The sequence below is a fragment of the Mobula birostris genome, chromosome 2 (assembly GCF_030028105.1).
Source record: "Mobula birostris isolate sMobBir1 chromosome 2, sMobBir1.hap1, whole genome shotgun sequence".
NCBI classification, from domain to species: domain Eukaryota; kingdom Metazoa; phylum Chordata; class Chondrichthyes; order Myliobatiformes; family Myliobatidae; genus Mobula; species Mobula birostris.
Window position 1 is genome coordinate 43,869,351 of NC_092371.1, and position 12,824 is coordinate 43,882,174.

The following is a 12,824-nucleotide window of genomic DNA, read 5'->3' on the forward strand; positions in this document are numbered from 1 at the left end:
ACTTCTGAATATCCTGTCTCTACCTCTGCTGAGTTGAACCCACAGAAGTTTTACCTTGCTGGGAAGAAGGAAATTAAAGATTTGTAGTCATTTGAAGGAATATACTGTATGTGATAAACAAGGTCAAATTGTTGGGGAAAGTATGTAGATGTCATTGATAAGATTTAAGGCACGGTGATGTTCTTTGTATAATAGTGCTAAGATGACCCTTAGGAATTCGTAAAGGCATCCACTGTTCATCCATAATTATAGGATAAATAGCAACAGAAGCTAAATTATTTCCTGGAAATATGCAGTAGAAAGGTCAGGGTAAATATTGTACAAATCTGATAGGTTCCAAAATTGTCTGTTTGGAGTTCAATCTTAAACTTGCATAACTAAGCAATTATTCAGCAGCAAATTACAAATGTCACACTCTTAATTAGAAGGATGATTAGCTAATTACAGGTTAGTTACTGACAGTTTATGTCTGGCCTTTGCTACAGTTCTTCATCTCCAGTATTGTTTCAAGTTGCTGGAATCTGGATTGTGTAAAGTGCTAGAGGGCAATTTGCTGATTTCAAGGCTTCTCTGCAAATCAACTTCTGTTACAGTTGATTGTGCAGTAGGCTTTCTACTGGAGTCCTGGGAATTATCAGTGATCAGAAGCTCAACCTGACCAGCTACATAAATACATTGGCTCTATGTGCAGATCAGAGGAGGGGTATCCTATGGAATGTGACCTTAAAGTCCTTTTCACCATCTATAAGACACAACGTGATACACTCTGTTAGCCAGTGCAGCACCTCTATGTTCCACGTCAGCCAGGATTAACCATTTTAAACATACATTTGCTCCATTATCAGCAAGTGGTGATTGCAATGAGTGCCTTCTACAATGTGCAATGTGATTACTTGGCCAGGCCACTCTGAAATCACCTCAAAACCCATAAACTCTACCACAAGGGAGGGAAAAGGGAGTGTCGGAGCACCATCACCTACAGGTTTCCCTCCAATCCACTCACTATCCTGATTGGAAATTTTTTTTGGACATTTGTTGTTGCTGTGTGTGCTGACTGTCAACTTTTGTCCTTCTTGACAAAAAACAGATTCCACTTGGCCAATGAAAGGTAATAAGTCAGTGCCTAGTTTCCTGGAGCCAGGCAAAATGGCTTCTTTCTATGGCAATGTTGCGCCGGCTGTACTTGGGCCTTATTGACTATCTGATGGGCAACAAGAACAAGCTGTAAGACAGGTGCAACATATGTACAATGAAAGCCATGCCATTGAGGGATATAATATCTGTAAGGTTAGAGTACTGGGTGCGAAGTGAAGCTTCTATTGGATGTATCCTCCTGGGGCACTCCTGGCATAATTCAGCAGAGTGAACATCCAAATTTGTGATGATCTATTGAATGCTCTTCAACATTGCCATCGTGCAGGGAGAGAGACTGCTATGAGTTATTGGATCTCCAGTTTATAGACAGATGTATAGAGAAAACTAAACTGCCCCCTTCTGTCTGTGATGCTTGTCAAAAACTCATCGGGTATATTACCTCAATTCCTAGTCACCATTATCCCACAACTTCCCTTTGCTGTCTTAGGGAACTTTGGAGAGTCAACTTGTTGATTGAACATCTTATCACACATGCCTTGTCTCTGGGCCAAAACACTTAATGAGATTACTTCACTTTTGAGCTTGACAATTTGAAATATTTGTACATACAAAAATGTTGCATGTCTGTAGTGCATGAGAAAATCTTGGAGCATGATGCTGTAATTGGCAAGGCCATAAAACCGCTGAATATATCTCAGAAGCAAGAGCAAATTTTATTCACCTTTCCTGCTCAAAAATTTGAAGTGATAAATATTTGCCACATTTCTTGTTGGCTGAGAATGAAAACACATGTTTTAGTTCATCATTTCATCAACCCAGACAATCTTCCAACTCTATTATGAATATTATTGGAGATCAAATGGGAGTTGCTTAAAGTGACACTGTAGGAAATGGGATATTTGTATCATTTTGTATGCAGTTATAATTTTCTGTAGTATTGAAGAACAAACTTATGATGTTTGTTTAAAAGGTTCGCTAAGGCATACGATCCAGAAGATTGGGTTACGATAAATGAAAAGACTGGTGTTGTTAGAGCTTTACATAAAATGGATCGTGAGTCTCCTTATGTTAATGGAAGTATTTACAGAGTTATTATTCATGCTGTTGATGATGGTAAGTCAGTATATACCAATTGCCTTTATATTTTTACTGGAAGATTTGTTTGTGTTCTCCATACTAGCAATCTTCTCCTCTTAGTTAACTTCCAGACGAATTTTAATGATGATCTTGCTGTAAAAATCAATGATAATGAGATTACTTTCAGATCTTTAAAGCCTCATTGCTTTGGAAATCTATTTTAATCTAAGAAGAATTTTAAACACAATAATTTATTATTTTCCACAATGGGCACTTATTTGGTTTAATTGATTGTGGTTGGTGGCAGTTACTTCAGTATTTTGCCCATTGAACTTAAACTTTCTAATATGACGCATTAGAAATTTCTATCTTTTAAGCAACCCACAGTGACTCAATTACAACTAATTTTTCTCCACACCTGCAATTTGCATTATTTCCCTAAACATTTTTCATTGACTTTAAAGATAAAAGAAGAGAATTTCGATGGATTTCAACTTATTCTCTTAAAATCTATTATTAGATCTGGTACATTTCAAGATGTGTTAATTTTGTCTTTCTGAATCTGCTCTTTGAGACTTATATTATCTCTTACAATTACTCGAATCTGATCTCATGCAGTGCAGGAGTTTCCACTTCATTGCATTTTGTTTTTGAATTCCTCTTTCAATCAACATGTGTTTCTTCTCCGATGAGTTTTGGAACTAGGTGCCATAGCAATTTACCCTCGGATTTTGTTGGTGCCTCTAATTTGGATGAATATCTTGGGGAAAGTGTTTAGTTTTAATATGGGGAAAGTCCTAATATGATAGGACTGGATCTTCTGCTAAAAGACTTCACATAGAGGTTTTCGCTTTTTTACTTAAAAAATTGTGCAGGAACTTAGGACTTGTACATGAAGGCAAAAGTCCAAAATTTTCCCCTAGCTGATTGCCACTGATTGGACTGCTGCTCTCCTGTACTGAAATCCCCATTGAGAATGGTTAGGGCACTGAGGTCTGTATCTTGTTACTTGTTACATACACCTGTTAGGGTGCATTCTCCAGTTACCTTATAAGGTAATCGTAGCCTTCAGCCAGGATAAATACTGTGGTTAGTTTCTAGAATGAATTACGTCACAGGTCTATACTGCCATCATTATAGGTAGGAGTGGAGTATTTGTTTACATGGCTGGGGCCCTGCTGAGTTTGAATTGTTCATTGTTGCTTCTAATACTAGATATCAATATCAAAAACAGTCAAAGCAGGCTGAATGCTGGTGTTAGATCATGATGGATCATTCATATTAACTACATCATGTGATCTCTCTCTCTCTCGCCCGCGCGCACAAGCACACACAGCAGAACTGATTGTAAATTTTACTTATGATTCCAATATAAATTGCACCTGTACCAGTTTTGAGTGAAATGTTTCCAAAGCAAGAGCTCAGCTGACTGGTAATTCCAAACCAATGGGCTTGCTCAAGGATAAAAGAAAAGAAGAAAGGAAGTGAATTTAGATGATATTTGACTGTTTATTCAAAAGAAAGATAAACTTCCTCTTTTGCCTTCCCCCTTCCTTTCTAGTCCTGAAGGAGGGTTTCAGCCTAAAATGTTGACTGTTTATTCATTTCCATAGATGCTGCCTGACCTGCTAGGTTCCTTCAACATTTTGTGTGTGTTGCTTAAGATAAATTTATATATTTTATTATAAGTACGGTTCATTATTTATGATTTGCTTTTTTTCCAGCAACACCACCTTTAACAGGCACTGCTACTTTGAATATTATGTTGAATGATGTCAATGACAATAAGCCCTATTTGCTCTCAACATATGAAAAACTGTGCTATAATAGCAAAACTCAGTTTGTGACTGTTAAAGCAGAAGATGACGACTTGAGTCCATTTGCAGGGCCATTTAAGTTTTCACTTCTGGATAATGAACCAAAAATTAAGGAACTGTGGGAATTGGATACACTGACTGGTAGGTGGTAAACTTGATGCTGCTAGCCAAAGTCACCTTATTCTTTTTAGAATATTGACATTTAGTTCTGATTAATATATAATGACAGACGCTTAACTTGGAATGGGCTTTTTCAGTCATTGATAGTTGTATTTACTGACTAACCTTCTGTCAATAAATGTTGGTACTTTCATGGCAGGTTATTCAGTTAATCTCTTAAGAAGAAAGGAAATTCCAATTGGAAACTACACCATACCGTTGACCATTCAAGATAGACAGGGATTGGTCGAAAGGAGCACATTACATGTATGGGTCTGTTCCTGTTCTGATGGAAAAAGATGCCCTGATCCTAAGCCACCAACTGCTGCTCTGAGCGTTGCTGCTGTTTTCCTTATGTTTGTAGCTTTGCTGCTTTTTTTATGTAAGTAAATTGCTGCACTGTAACCACATACTCAAACTGTGATTCAGTAAAACTCAATGTGAAAGATTTCTTAATAATACATGTCAAGCTCTTTAATTATCTAATTTATCGAAATGACTGCCTCAGATCTGAGAGACTAGGGGAAGGGTGGGGTGTTTGCGACCAATTAAACCCTGTTTCTCTATCCACTGACAATGTTTGACTTGCTAAGCATTTCCATTTGTTTTACTTTCAATTCTCTCTAATTCCAGATTAAGTCATATTGTGTGCTTTACACATTAATGGATTAAATTTAGCAAATATTTGCTGACATCAGAATTTAATTTTTTGTTCTGTCTTCCAATGAACAAGGATTTCTGATTAGGAATCAGTATCACAAAAAAATAATCTGACTTATTTTAAGGTGATTGAGAATTGATGATAACCTGTATGTAAGTGTTTCTGTGGGTGATAAACTTCCATTTGGAGCTTCATGGTTCATTCACTACACCACCCTATTTGCCTTTTGAACGATAGTAGATTTTTCACTTCCATTATCTTGAGTGATTATTTCAGCTATTAATCACATCAGGAAGAATTGGTCCTCTATAGTGGCTTTAATATTAATAAATTTGGTGAAATGTACTGTTTAAACAAATCTCATTAATTATTCCGTTTGTTTTGCACTTGATCGAAAAAGTATGTTCCTTCATATAGCTAACCTACCTAAATTTGTTTTCCTTCCATTGTGCTGTAGATATCAAAATTTTACAATCACTATTTGCACTTAATATTTAGATACTATTTTGGCTGACTGAACATTTTTTTAAAATATAATTTTTATTGAGTTTTCAAAAAGAATACATGAAAAGATAATATCTACCTTCTCCCCTCCCCTTAACCCTCCCCCCCCATATAAAGTCCTACCTAAAAAAGAAAAGAAAACAGAAGAGCCGCCTGGGTATTGGAAGGTTTCCACATGCTCCATGGAATTCAAAATAAATTTGGTATACTTATTCGTTATTTTCCCCAAGGGACCAAGATCTTTAACAGAGCACTTAAATATGCCATCCTATCTTTTGTAAATAAGGGCACCAAATATTCAAAAATGTTGCATATTTATCTCTTAAATTATAAGTAATTTTTTCGAGTGGAATAGAACTAGCCATTTCATTATTCCAACGATTCATACTTAAATACGAATCAGATTTCCAAGTAACTGCTATAGTCTTCTTAGCTACTACCAATGCAATTTTTATAAATTCTTTCTGATATTTATTCAATTTAAGTTTCAGCTTTATCCCTTCAATATCACCTAATATAAATAATACAGGGTTATGTGGAAGTTGAGTTCCAGTAATTTGTTCCAATAAGACTCTTAAGTTTATCCAAAAGGGTTGAATTTTAAAACAAGACCAAGTAGAATGTAAGAAAGTACCAATTTCTTGATTACACCGAAAGCATTTATCGGATAGATTTGAATTTAATCTATTTATTTTTTGTGGTGTAATATATAATTGGTGTAAAAAATTATATTGTACTAATCTAAGTCAAACATTTATTGTATTTGTCATACTGTCAAGACAGAGTTTTGACCAATTTGTTTCATCAATATTAATATTCAGATCTGTTTCCCATTTTTGTTTTGACTTATGGCTTCCTTATTGACTTGTTTAATTGTCTGTTTTTGAATCAAATTATACATACACAAAATAAATTTTTTAATTTTCCCTTTTTGAATTAAAGTTTCAATTTCATTAGGTTTTGGCAAAAACATTGTTTGATCCACTGAACATTTTTAATCTATTAATTCTTGCAGACTTAAATAAATACTTTTCTTTTTCATAGTGGGTCTTTGTCTGATTATTTCCATGAAAAAGAGAAGTCTCTTCCAGTTCACAACTGAGTATGCCTGTGGATCAATTATGCAATGTGACCAGGAGGGACCTCATATTGACATTAAAGTGAGTAAAACTGGGCTACAATTTAAATATCTTTGTGTATCAATAAGATACATTAACATATTGAAGTAAACCTTGAGATGATGATTCTGAATGGAGCTTCTGATGTTGGACTTTTGCATGTTTAGTAAGTCCACAACACTTGTTTGGACCAAGCCAACTGTGCATATTATCATATTATTTAGTGCCAAATAATGCCATGTCAATCACTGTGCTCAATTACTGAACCTCACTTGGAGTCCAGGGAAGGGGTGTAGGCTTGGATGTAAGCTGTCACACTCTTGGGAATTCCAGTAATTTTAAAAAAAAATTTGGATATGTGGTTTAGAATATAAAGGGAAAATATATATTTTAGTTAAGTTAATTTAGTTTACTTTTATCCCCAATATTCCCAAGATCTTTGAGTTTTTAAACAAGCATTTTTTAACATAAATTTTAGGTCATTTACTTCAATTTGAACAGTTTTTAATTATCCGACTATCTCAAGCATTTAAGAACGGTCAGAAATTTTCAGTTCTTTGACAGGAGATGAAAGTCAGCCCTCAACGCTGCTTTCTGTTAAAGTTCATTTCTGGACAGAGTGCTTTTATAGTACACCTCATGAATCTAATGTCGCAATGGGGTGCTGGGAACAGACCCAAATGTGAGGCACAGACACTGAAGTACAAGGAACAGGACTTGACTGGAGAAGGGATGTGACAGGATACAGACAAGGAGCAGGGACAAGAACACAGACTTGGGCTAGGGCATGGACAAGACAGGGAACCCGGACAAGGAAGTATGCACTAGGAGCCTGGGCTTGGGCTCGGGCTCCAAGTCAGAGACTGGACAAGGACCCAGAACCTGGGTCTTGCCTCGGGCTCAGGCCCCAGAACCAGGCATGGACATGACATAACATAATGGGGACAGGACATGGCTGGGTCTAGAGGCTTGGTGCGGCAGACTGGGGTCTCAGAGCTTGGCCTGGGGTCTCAGAGCTTGGGTTCTTGGAGCTACTTCTGGGCAGGACGCGGAACTTCACCCCAAAGGCAAGGACAGGGAGCGACAGACCCAACCACAGAGTAATGGCAAACGGCCTGCTTACTTGATAGAAGCAAGTGTCAGGAAGGGACAGAACCAACCGCAGGGTAACGGCAATCGGCCTGGCTTACCCGACAGAGGCAAGGGACAGAACCAACTGCAGGGTAATGGCAATTACAACCTGGCCTACCCAATGGAGGCAAGGACAGGAAAGGAGCTAAATCCGGGGTGGCTCTGAGTCTCGGGGCAGCCAGCAACCTTGGCTGGCTACAGAAACAGCCGAATCCATACCACGATGACTGCTCTGACGAATGGCAACAAGGCTCCATGAAGCAGTGGTCCTCCAATCAGGCCTAGAGATCATAAATTGTTTCACTACCCTTCCATCAGCATGTCACTCCAAGGAGGACTGACAAGACAAACCAGCAGCTCACACTCAACCCCAAGGCTACTTATATTCCAAGCCCCAAGATGGGAATCAGGTGCCTATGCTTAACTCAATCAAAACAAGGGACAGCTGGAAGACCCGGAGTCCTGAGTCCACGGACCGGACTGTGAATCGGAATGCGGACTTCACAGACCAGACCATGTCATCTAGATGTCTCCAAAGTTCACTGCCCCCCTCCCCCCAAGGTGCAGAAGTGTGTGAGATCAATTTTCTGAATCTGCAGCAGGTGCATGTCGACTGGTAGGAACCACAGATGATGACTGAGCAGTGGGCCAGATCCAACGATGCCTTTAAAAAATCCTACTTGTCAATGAAAAAAACAGGCTTCCAAATTTGGTTTGCCATTTATGTACAAGCTTACAACTTCTCTTCAGTTATTTTCTTCATCCTCATTCATTGGGGAATATAATGAACTCCAAGTGAAGCAAAAAATTGTTGCAATAGATTACATAATCAAAACATAGTAATATAATTACTTAATATAAAAAAGGATGAATTAGTGTTAATTTTATTTCAGATTTCCAGGATCTGAAAAACGTTCCTACTTAATAATTTAAAGTTGATGCCATACTTTTTATAGGAATGGGTGTAATTAATAAGTCAAACTAATAGGACTGTAATGGACATTGTTCAAAACAGGTCTTGAGTGCTTGAGGTTTTGTTTGATTTCAGAAATTGTCAGATAAGCTGCCTTTGCATGAAGAATCAAGTTTGATCTACAAGGGTTCTGAAAAAGATAACGTAAGTAAAATAATTTCCGTAGAATGTAAATAATATCGTCTTTGACATAGAAAATTTAGCATTAGGAAAAATGATGAGATGTTGTAATAAATTGGTTAGTGCAAACATTTGAAGCTCAAAATACCCTTTTAGCCCTTCTCACAAGGTCAGTACTGCCTAATAATGAGATATATGCACTTTGGCAGTACTGGAAATGGGCAACTTGTCACATGGTGGTTTGATAAGGTTGTTATAGCTGGGGGTGGTAGTAGGGAAAAGCTACCACTACCTGTTAAAGGCTTCCAATTGCGTGCATCTGAAATAGCCTCTGACAGCCAAGTCCAGTTCCTGGTCTTCTGTTTCTACTGACCAGAGAAGGGTTTAGGGCCTTTTACTGGCACCTTAAAACCAGTCACTTTGGGCAGATAGGACTATCAGCCGTGGTTGGCAACTCATCTAAGAGAAGGAAAACTCTGATCTCAAGTCTCTGCTGCCTTGCAGCTATAGCCACTCATGGGGAAGGCTTCGGGAGTAAACCCCAAGGGAAATATCCAGAGCTGGAGTCCCTAAGGCAGTCCTACATCAAGCTCAATGCTGATTGGCAACTCCTGTGATTCCGCTGGTGCTAAACTGTTTTGGTCTCCGTGATTCATTTGGATTCATCATCTACATGGAGATTGGGAGGCCACTCCATGGGCAATCGCTTGCCCTCCATATTGTAGTGCTCTGGCTGGTGTATCATGTAGACAGCTGAGACACAACGTCGGTGATCGAACCCTCTCAGTGGAGAGCCTTAGTCAAATGGAGAGCGGGAGGAGGATGGTAGAAGAGATCTACCCATAAGTAACCTAAGCAGTACCATTATTTAACCATCAATCGTGTCAAGGATTTTGAGCTTTCACTTTAATTCCAAACGATTAAAATTCATAAAGCACAAATTAAAGCAATCAGTAAATAATTTAATACATATTTTCTTGCAATCTTTCCTCCACTTTCCATTCAGTATTGTACCACGTCTAAACTTAAACAGCAGCAATTTGGTACAAAATTACGGTATTACCATTTGCTGGAATTCAGGGCTTCTTCCCCCTTTTTTTTCATATCCATTGGTTCTCGCTACACTATGCCTCACTGACATTTCTTTAACTTGGTAGTATTCTTCATACCTCAGTTATATATTGATGATCATCTATGCAGAACACCACAAGGAATTTGATTTTCAAGGTGGTTGAAAAAATATTTTGAAGCAGAGTCAATTGATTGATCTTCCTCTTCCTAATCAAGGTATACTGAGCATAAATGTGGTGCATCTACTGTTGCATAGTTTTCAAATACTTAATTTAAAAATTGACAGTCAAACTCTAGAAATATCTGTTTTACTGGAATTTTAAAAGAAACACATATTCATTCATACACACTGAGTGAAAAATGATTGAAGTTATTGATGAGGATTTTAAGTTCAGTGGTTGTGAGACAGGTCTCACCACTGATCATCACATCAGCCTGCAAGGATTTACTATGCTTTGCAGTTACTTGGAAAAAGATGTTACTTGTGAACTCCAGGATAAAATTACTGGTTGAGAAAAAATGTTCTTCAAGATAAAAATTGAGCGAAAATTTTATTCATTTTTCCAAACCTTTTAAGATTTTCCATGATTTAGTTTCTTATTATTGACTATATTTTCCACAAACCTGTGTAATTGGACAATATTTTAGACCATAATTTCTTTCCATTAAAATATCTCCTCATGTAAGTGTAACCTGCAATGTTGTATAGATATAGTTGGAAATATTTTACACCTAATGCTATAACTTTAATGTTTCTAATCAACTACTTCTGAGAAGTTGGATTTTAAATCCATGGAAGTATCTTTAAATGTGCAAAACATATGTATAAATCTGACAGCCATCTATATCTGGTCCTTTACAAGTTTTTTTAATGCCTCCACTCTATATTCTGGCTACCTAGTATCTTAGTATTATCAATAAACCTGGATATAAGGCCTTCTTTTTCTTCATTCATTGTTGTTCCATTACAAGTCCGTGAAGAACACCAATCAACACACAACAATAATTGATTATGCACTAATGACACGTCTCTAAATCCCACCTCCTCACTAATTTTATTTGTAACTTAATCGGTTGCCTCCTATTTATAAACTCTCAAAGCTGTTAGCAAACACGAGGAAATCTGCAGATGCTGGAAATTCAAGCAACACACAAAAAATGCTGGTGAACGCAGCAGGCCAGGCAGCATCTATAGGAAGAGGTACAGTCGACGTATAGATGCTGCCTGGCCTGCTGCGTTCACCAGCATTTTTTTTGTGTGAAAGCTATTAGCAATTTGTGTTTAATCATGTAAGTGCTTTGTATAAGCCAATTTGAAGAACATAGATGAATACACTTTACATTTGACTTTCTTTCACTTTAGGGGATGACAGGAAATATGAAGACTTTTGGACAATACAACGTGAATGATTCAGGAATCCAGATTTATAGGCATGATTCAGTAAGAACAAATCTTTAATTGCTACTGAATGATATTTTCTTTTCATTTTGGTAGGGTGTCAGGTGACACATTGTTGTAGGTCATAGTCAAGGAGTCATACAGCACAAAGGGCAATTCAATTGAAGTTTAATTGTCATACATAAATACTCAAGGATACAGTCAAAGGAAACAATGTTACTCCGGGATCAAGGTGCAAAAGACAGTACCAACAGTCACACACAGCACAAGGTAGCAAGCACAATGTTATCACAATCAGGCAATAAATGAGACCAAAACTCATGCCATCAATCCACAGTTGACCACAATAGATGCTGTCTCCATCTGAACAAACACTGCAAGGGTGGGGTGGGGGGGGCGTGGAAGGCTACAGGCTAGACGGTGCACCAGTCTGTCCCCAGAGGAGTGCAATGGCCCCGACGTCCACCCAACCCACCACTACCCCCCACCCCGCCAGGCCCAGAGCTCACACATACAAGATAACAAGCCCATGTAGAATACAACCACAGTGGCATCTTTTGTTGACCCTCCATAGAAGCCGTTGCTACTGATCACACTATGTTACCAGAAATTATTTGGTTACCAGCAACAAAAGCTGTCTGTTTTCACCGCTGATTACTGTGAAAAGTGGGAGCTTGTGAAGAATCCTTTCTACTGATCTGGGTTTCTAAACTGTGCCAATTCTTAATGCCAATGCCCTGTTGTGGTATGTTCTTGCATAATAGAATGATATACTGACAATTGGAGAGGAGGACAAGGAGAATACTGGTACAGGTGTACCCTTAAAAAATAATTATGTGTTAGGTAAGCAGCAACATTTCGATTACCCAACTGTCCATCATGTCAAAAGTTTCGAATTTGCACTTTAATTCCTATCAATTAAAGTTCAAAGCAAATTTATTATCTAAGTGCCTACATATATGATGTCACCATATGAAACTCTGAGATTCCTTTTTGCAAGCATATTCAATAAATCCATAATAGAATAATAACCACAATGGAATCAATGAAAGACCGTACCAACTTCGGCATTCAACCAGTGTGGAAACGACAACAAACGGTGCAAGTACAAAAGGAAAGAAGATTAGATTAGTTTCTACTTTATTGTCATTGTGCCGAGTACAGATACAAAGCCAATGAAATGCAGTTAGCATCTGACTAACAATGCAAAGAATAGCGTTATTTACAAAATAACTGTGAATAAAAGAAGTGCTACAGCACACAAATATAAAGGTACTGAGACAGTACAATACGGATGCAATACTGCTTAGCGCTGTGATGTGAGGTTCAGCAGGGTCACAGCCTCAGGGAAGAAGCTCCTTCTGTGCCTGCTGGTGCGGGAGCAGAGGCTCCTGTAGTGCCTACCAGATGGGAGGAGAGTAAACAGTCCATGGTTAGGGTGAGATGCATCCTTGATAATGCTTTTCGCCCTGCCCAGGCAGCGTTTATGGTAGGTGTTCTCAATAGTGGGCAATTGGGTGCCGATAATCCTCTGGGCAGTTTTCACCACACGCTGGAGTGCTTTGTGGTCCGATATGGGACAATTGCCATACCACACTGAGATGCAGTTGGTGAGTATGTTCTCAATGGTACAGCAGTAAAAGTCCATCAGTATCCTGGGACAGAGGTGAGCTTTCTTCATGCTCGGCAGGAAATAAAG

At 38.2% G+C, this 12,824-nt stretch overlaps 1 protein-coding gene across 1 annotated transcript in view; it reads left to right on the forward strand.

The window, feature by feature from the left end:
* LOC140208283 (cadherin-like protein 26) overlaps nt 1–12,824 on the forward strand; it is a 94,108-nt gene that overhangs the window by 62,642 nt on the left and 18,642 nt on the right. The window contains exons 9-14 of the mRNA XM_072276869.1: nt 2,066–2,208; nt 3,897–4,130; nt 4,309–4,530; nt 6,358–6,473; nt 8,611–8,679; nt 11,090–11,167. Coding sequence (XP_072132970.1) covers nt 2,066–2,208; nt 3,897–4,130; nt 4,309–4,530; nt 6,358–6,473; nt 8,611–8,679; nt 11,090–11,167 — 862 coding nt within the window. The remainder of the gene's footprint in view (nt 1–2,065; nt 2,209–3,896; nt 4,131–4,308; nt 4,531–6,357; nt 6,474–8,610; nt 8,680–11,089; nt 11,168–12,824) is intronic.